This window comes from Acomys minous (assembly GCF_964271855.1).
Source record: "Acomys minous genome assembly, chromosome: 9".
NCBI lineage: Eukaryota > Metazoa > Chordata > Mammalia > Rodentia > Muridae > Acomys > Acomys minous.
In genome coordinates this window covers 105,281,531-105,288,866 of record NC_140490.1, presented here as the reverse complement: position 1 = coordinate 105,288,866, position 7,336 = coordinate 105,281,531, and the positions used below count along the sequence as shown (strand labels likewise).

Here is a 7,336-nt window from a genome sequence, read left to right as displayed (position 1 = left end):
AATATAGAAGGAACTAACAAAGTGAAATGATTCAAAAACAGTAAGATATTACACAATTTTACTTGTATGTAAGTTTTTAAAGTAAAGTAAAGTAAAGTAAAGAAGGAAAGAAGGGAGGACAGAAATGTGATCATAATTAATAACATTGTAATGTGTATCCAAAGCTGTTTTATGCACATTTCCTGTTCTTTAACTGATATCGTGCATGAAACAGTTGAAGCTCTGAACTGCATTCACAGTTTTCTAGCATCTATATACAATTTTTCCATATTTTGAGACTACATTGAAACACCATTCAATCAGTCAACTCTACTGTTGATTTGTCCGTGAAGTGGACTCAGCCCTGTGACTTTGTTAATCCCACTTGGAATGTGATGATTGCCACGAAATGCTTAGGTGCTGGCTGAAATACAAAACAATTTAGGTTACATCCCAGAGATATAATCCAGTTCAGGTTAGCCAAGGCAAATCAACGAGGGAAGCAAACACAATCGTTTAAACTTTGTTTATTTGTAGGTTAAAATGTAATGCCATACAGTTTTAACAATCACTTAAAAAAGGATTTATATTTGCATAAAACGAAGCAAAACAGAAATATATGAAATCAAATGCTATCTTGCTTCAAGTTTTCAAATCAGCACTTAGAGTCCTGATAGGCATCTCTATACATTGCAAGTATATTATATAAATATACTATAAGTGATCTCGAAACCACAATAAATATTAAGTAGGTTTTTAGGCACACGGCATAAGAAAAATGCAGTCTGCATAACTCTTTAGAGTGTGGAGCAACTCACTTAGGTCATTTTCGCACACCTATTTTACACCAAATATTCAGCCATCACATTAACCTCAGTCACATCTGAACTCAACCTGTTGTCCAGCGTTAGTGCCTTCTTACTCTGATACTATTGCTCTATACAGCTATCATATAAGAAAATACTTTGCAGGTTCCTTCAACTAAGTGCCTAAGAAGGTTCCAATGCTACCAAAATAAGTACAGACTATCTACAGAGCTTATTCATGGAAATGTGCTGAGAGACACCGGCCCACACAACTATTCATGGTAATACTGGGACTTACTCTGAAGGCAAAATTATAAAATGTAAGATAGACCAGGGAGTTTTAAAATTGCCAATAACCTTAAATTCAGAAATTATTAGAAACTGAGGTAACACCTGTTTGTTTTTTTTAAGAGATAGAAATACTTGAAAATATGCCAAAAGTGCTTTTTAAAAAAATCCTGGCAAAATAGGACCTCAGTCGCTGTAAGCTTTGTCTGCAATCATTTCTGTGCAAATGTAAACTGAGGATTGCTGTTCTTGAACTGTCTTAAACTGTTGGGATTAAAGATCACAGCCATGGACACCTGAGATCACCTTGTGATAAGCGAAGCCCAATGCTTCTCATAGTAGAACCGATATTCATTAATAAAAATGAATCAAGCTCAACCCTTGCTTTCACCCCAGCTACAAATCAGACTCTGGCATATCCGGCATATCTGCCATCAAGTACCCAATCCCATAGCGTCCATTGGGAGCGGTGTCCAGTGTCGGAGAACCACTTTGTTTTCGATAAATATTTTTACCAAAACTTGGTGATGACATTTCGCTTGGTATCTTTCCGTGAATGAGGCTTGCGTCATCTCCTTCTAAGTTCACAGGCTCCTTCAGGACTCTTCCTCTCTTGTAGGTCACAGAGGCCAAGTTACCAGAACTATCGTCTATGAGGTTGCAGCGACGAATGACGAAAACAACTGGGACAGGAAGTATCGCAAGAGCCATCAGAGAGAAGCAGACAACCATCCCCCACATAGGGTAGCTCAGAAATTCTTCCGATGCCTGGTAAAGCCAGGGAAAAAATAAATGTCAGTCGTCTTTCTGTGTGCTCATATGAACAAGTTACATTGTTATTGGTTTTATATGTCAAATGCTGGGATAATTATGTCACTTGCTCTGACTGACGACAAATAATGAAAGTGACATTCAGCAAATTCAATGACTATGAAGTCCAATCATTTTTATTTTGGCTATAATTCTTCCCTGGCACCATAAAACTTGAGAGAACCCAAGAATGAGATAAAGAGAGAGTAGGAGAGGGAGACAGACATACACACACACACACACACACACACACACACACACACACACACACAGAGAGAGAGAGAGAGAGAAAGAGAGAGAGAGAGAGAGACAGACAGACAGACAGACAGACAGACAGACAGACAGACAGACAGACAGACAGGCAGAGACAGAGAGAGACAGAGAGAGAAATTCCCCAACCTGAATGCAACTGTTGACTGTTCACTGTTAACCCAAGAGAATTGACAATAACTCAGCAAAGCTCTCAGTCACTATGTTTTGGGGTATTCTGTCACTCTCAGTTAAGTGTGCCATATTATCTTTCAAAAATCTGCAAAACTTAGAATACAAAGCATATCTGGTCCCAAGCGTTTTGATAAGGAGGATGAATTGGTCTGTGTTTCCATTGCTAACTTGCTATTATTTGGTAGAATTATTGACCATAGAATAGTTAAAGCAAGTGTGTTGGTCTGGAACAGTTAACACAGATGTTATGCTTGAGCCAGTGTGGCTAGTGCTACTCAAGAAAATACCTTTCATAGTTACTGCTCATATTGTAATAGAATCTCTTTTCAACATTTCTTTAAAGTGTGTCCTTATCACTAATATGTATTTTAAGTATTGTAAGTAGCTAAGTTGTGATAAGTTTCTATAGAAAAATGTTTCTGGAGGTTTTCTATGTTTCCAAGAGTCAAAGGCCATGCAGCCACTGTTCTTCAAGGATAAGATGAAGAGATTTGGTTTAATAAGTGGAAGACTAATGACTACCATTTGCTAAAGAAATTCATAGTGAATAAACAGCAAAGCTGTGGGAAATACATATTATACATCTTAATATCCCTGAACCAAACCAACATCATTCAAAAGTGGGGGGAAATGCAATGAAGCTAATAAAAGCTTTATAAGGTGGAATATTTTCACTTCAAATTAAGCTCCTGTGTTTTGTGCTTTACCTTCTCCTCAATCCATGCGTTATAGCCAGGAGGACTTAATCCCATATTCACAATGCTAGCTACTAGCAAAGTTAGTAGCATTAGAGGAGAAATGTATTTCCACATATAATAATAATATTTGCTTGGAGCAAAACCTAACATATCTGTTAGGTCTTCTATAAACCTGGGTAGAAAGAAAACATTTAATTATTCTTCCATCTTATAACACCGCCTTAATAACTTGACAGACATCTAGATTTAAACACATTAGTATGTTTTGGACTGATCACATAAGGAGGATATCTCCATGGACTAAATGCCTACCATTCAAGTTCAGATTCTGGCACCGACATAAAAAGCCAAGCCACATGAATATGCCTCTCAACCTCAGGACTAGGGAAATATAGACTAGCAAATTCCAGGGGCTTACTTGCTGGCTAGTCTAGCTGACAGAGCAAGCCTCTGGCTCCATGAGAGACCCATTCAAAACAATAATAAGATAGATAGCATCAAAATAGGACAACTCAATGTTAACCGATAGCTTCCACAAACACATAAACAGGCACACTTCCCTTCACAATACAATCACACACAAATTCATAATGGAAGATGAATTGTACAAAATAAATAGAGCTATTATAATTTTGTTCAGTGTAAACCTTTGGCTAATTGTTGAAGTCTACTGTGGATGACTACCCTATTTTACGAATGCTAAATTTGCTGTTACTTTTAAGCATCTTTATTAACATTTTATAAAACACAATAATGGTTCTACGCTTTCATCAAATACCTGCAATGGGTGTTCATAGTTTTGAGACGTTTCACTGGGTTGTTCAGTAGTGTCATAATCAAATGTTCCCACTTGAATGTAACTCATTCAAGTCCAATCAACTCATTCTCTCAAGTCCAATCTTATTCTTCAAGTTCCTCCCTCACATTTTGTGTTTTCAGAGGATTATCGCTTTACTTTGTCCTGTAGTTTCTCAGTAGCAATTACCGGAGGCCATCATCATTTTCTTACCCACAAAGGCATCTGCTTCCTTTACTACTCACACATTAACCAGAGAAGCAGAGTTGTGATTAGACTTATACTGGATTTTGGAAATTTTGGTTATTATGGTGGCACCATTTATAGGGGAAAGTGATCCAGCCTTTTAGGTATCCAGCACCAACTCTGAAACAGCACACAGCCACTGCAAAGCCACCCTTTGTCTTTTGCTAAAAGTGAGTCTTGGGGCCACCAAGATGACTAAGTTGTAAAGGCCATCAAGACCAATGACCTGACTCACATAGTGGGGAGAAAGAACCAACATGTAAAAATGGTCCTCACATCCTCACATGTACTCTACCATATGTGTTCCACAAACACATAAGTAAAAATGTAGTGAAATGATAACTACATAGATTGGTAAATAATAATGACTCTTGCTGCCACCCAGAAGTCCTTGTACTGATGTGTTTCACAGACTTTCTAGGAATCTAAGCCCAGATCTCTGGTGGATTCTTTAGTGGGATCATAATAATTTTACCTACAGTTTTTCACAACGGTTCCTATCAACAGTCGCTACGCTTGAATGTCAGTTTAGCTGTGTTCAAAAATAGTTTTTCTTTTCTTGATTATGAACATATAAAGCTAACAAGTTGTCATTAAAAATCATTTACAAGCAATTTTTTCTATTAGAAATGATTTTTGCTTTATATAAATAAAATTGTGATTTGGTATGATGATCAGTATTTTTTTTTCTTGTCCTGATAACTTAGAGATCTGATATTGGCTATTACATCTGGTTTTTAAGAACTCTGTGTGCCCTTTCAGTAATCAAATTACCACTTATTTCAGGTAACTTTTCTTTTTTTTTTTTAGACATTTTTTTTCCTTTATTAATTTATTCTTGTTACATCTCAATGGTTATCCCATCCCTTGTGTCCTCCCCTTCTTCCCTCCCTTCCATTTTCCCCTTATTCCCCTCCCCTATGACTGTTCCTGAGGGGGATTACCTTCCCCTGTATATGCTCATAGGGTATCAAGTCTCTTCTTGGTAACCTGCTGTCTTCCTCTGAGTGCCACCAGGTCTTTTTCAATATAAAACTTTCTCTGAAATAATATATTATATATTTTCATCCTTCTTTAACTTCTGTCCTATTCCTTTTTTCTAAATAACTCATTATTTTTACTTGATTTTGTTAAAATAAAACTATTTTCTCTTTTCATATAGTTAATTACTGTGTTTTCCCTTATGTTCCTTTCATTTTGAGCCTCATATATGACATATTTACATTTAACTCACAATTATTTTCTGAGTTCCCACACTTGGGTTTTTAAGTGTACTTTTTCTTAAATAATTCTACAATTCTACCCTTTTGAAGTATCCATCAATTCTAAAACTTTACTTGAATACCTTGTGAAATATTTTTACTTTTTCATTCTTTGTTGTGTGTCTCATTCCCTCATTTTCTTTCTTTTGAAATGACTTGTTTTCCCTTAAGACTTGACTGTACTTAAATAAAATTCACTTTCCTGAATTTGCAGGAGGAAGGAGTTAGGACACCTCCATATTTGAAAAATGACTGCAGATTGGCTTGTTGTGACTCAGACCTATGGTCTCTGCTCTCCTCCTCTCCTTTACCTGTGCTTTCCTTTTGTGCTGGCTCTGACTATCTCTATCCTGCTAATATCTCCTCATTATTTTGTGTTCAGAATAGAGTTTAATTTTAGAGGGGAACACTGGTTTGTTTCTGTTTTCAGAAAGCAGTTCATTCCCTCACTAATGATCTTAACTGTAGCTTGAGCTCTTTGCAGTCTTTACAGTGAGTGAAAAATCCAGGAAATGCATTTGAAATTAGGTTATGTCTTGAGAATAGCATGGCACCCTTTGATGCAGTGAACTAAAGATATTAAAGAAGGGGCTAGATACACGGCTGCTTTTCCTCGCTGCACACTCCCACATAGGTCTTGAGGTTCACAGAGACTTATCCTTTTCTGAAGGTGTCTTTTGTGGAGGCATCCTCTTGCCAAAGGCTGTATTTGATTTCACTATTACAGCCAATGAATAAATAAATGAAAACAACCTAACTAAAAACTCAAACAATAAAGAACAGTGCTGTCATCATTCCCGTCATTTTAGAATACTCCTTTTACATTTGTATCCATATTTACTAATATTCACCATGCCACTATGCTTCAATATATTCTTTTTCTGTGCTAAACTATTTTCTATCTCAAAAGCTAAGATTTAGATTGTTGACTATTGATGGTCTAGGATCTTCTAACTGTATTAGTAGGGATTCCAGTAAAAGTGCATGAGGTTACTGAGCTCATAAAATCATAAAGTTATTGAGCCAAACAGAAAACATTCGAAGCTGCTCCATGATATGAAAGAACACGACTATAAAAATGATAATTCCCTAGCAAGCCTTCTGCAAATAATGAACTATTTAAATGGAAATCTCAATGGATAACTTATTGACTGAGAAAGAAGTCTGATAAGAATATCAAATAATATTACAAGGAAGGTTAGGCATCAGTGACTATTTGTTAACACATTGAAAAATAGGGCTTTGGAGTCAAGATCTAAATCAATATTCTAGCTGCACAGTTAGAATGCTGTCTTCCTCTACAGGCAGGAACCACTTACCCTCTGAAAAGTAGCTAGGGAATATCTCTTCATATATATTTAATTTTAGAACAATTTTAGGTTCATACAAAACTGGCCTGAAGATGCTGAAGCCAATATATCCCTGACCCCAACTCATAAATCATGCCCCCCATTGTTGACATCCTATACTTGAGTAGCACATGGTATAAATGATGAAACTTTATGGACATATCACTATCATTTGTTGCCCATAGCCAATGATAAAGATTCATCAGTGTTGTGTTTTCAATAACTTTGGACAAAATCATAACAATATATATCTATTATTATAGTATCTGTCCTAAACATCCTTTGGGCTCAACATATACATCTGTGCCTATCCTCAACTGCTGTCAAACACTGATCTAAATACCATAAAAGAGCATAAGATGGTGTTCAAGAGAATACAGCATTATCAAATATGGCTTCCACATTTATATCTCCAATATTATTTTTATGGCTTGGTAGGCTTTGTCTAGGATTGAACATTATTTGATTCTCTGGATGAATTTATTCATTCATCTGTTGAATAGCATCTTGACTGTTTCCATCTCTTTACTTTTGTGAGTAAAGATGTTATAAACATTCATGTACATGTTTTTGTCTGGAATATATTGTCAAGTCCTTTTAGTAAATACCTAACTGTGCACCGGACATGTCATATGATAAAAGTATCTTCATTTTTATG

General features: G+C 36.1%; 1 protein-coding gene across 1 annotated transcript in view; it reads right to left on the bottom strand.

Annotated features, from left to right (window-relative positions):
* Nucleotides 1-490: 490 nt before the first annotated feature.
* The window catches only part of SLC6A15 (solute carrier family 6 member 15), a 47,416-nt gene continuing 40,570 nt past the window's right edge, over nt 491-7,336 (bottom strand). The window contains exons 11-12 of the mRNA XM_084794123.1: nt 3,035-3,197; nt 491-1,841 (exon numbers count right to left, since the gene is read on the bottom strand). Of these exons, the coding sequence (XP_084650249.1) occupies nt 1,470-1,841; nt 3,035-3,197 (535 nt within the window). The 3' untranslated portion in view covers nt 491-1,469. The remainder of the gene's footprint in view (nt 1,842-3,034; nt 3,198-7,336) is intronic.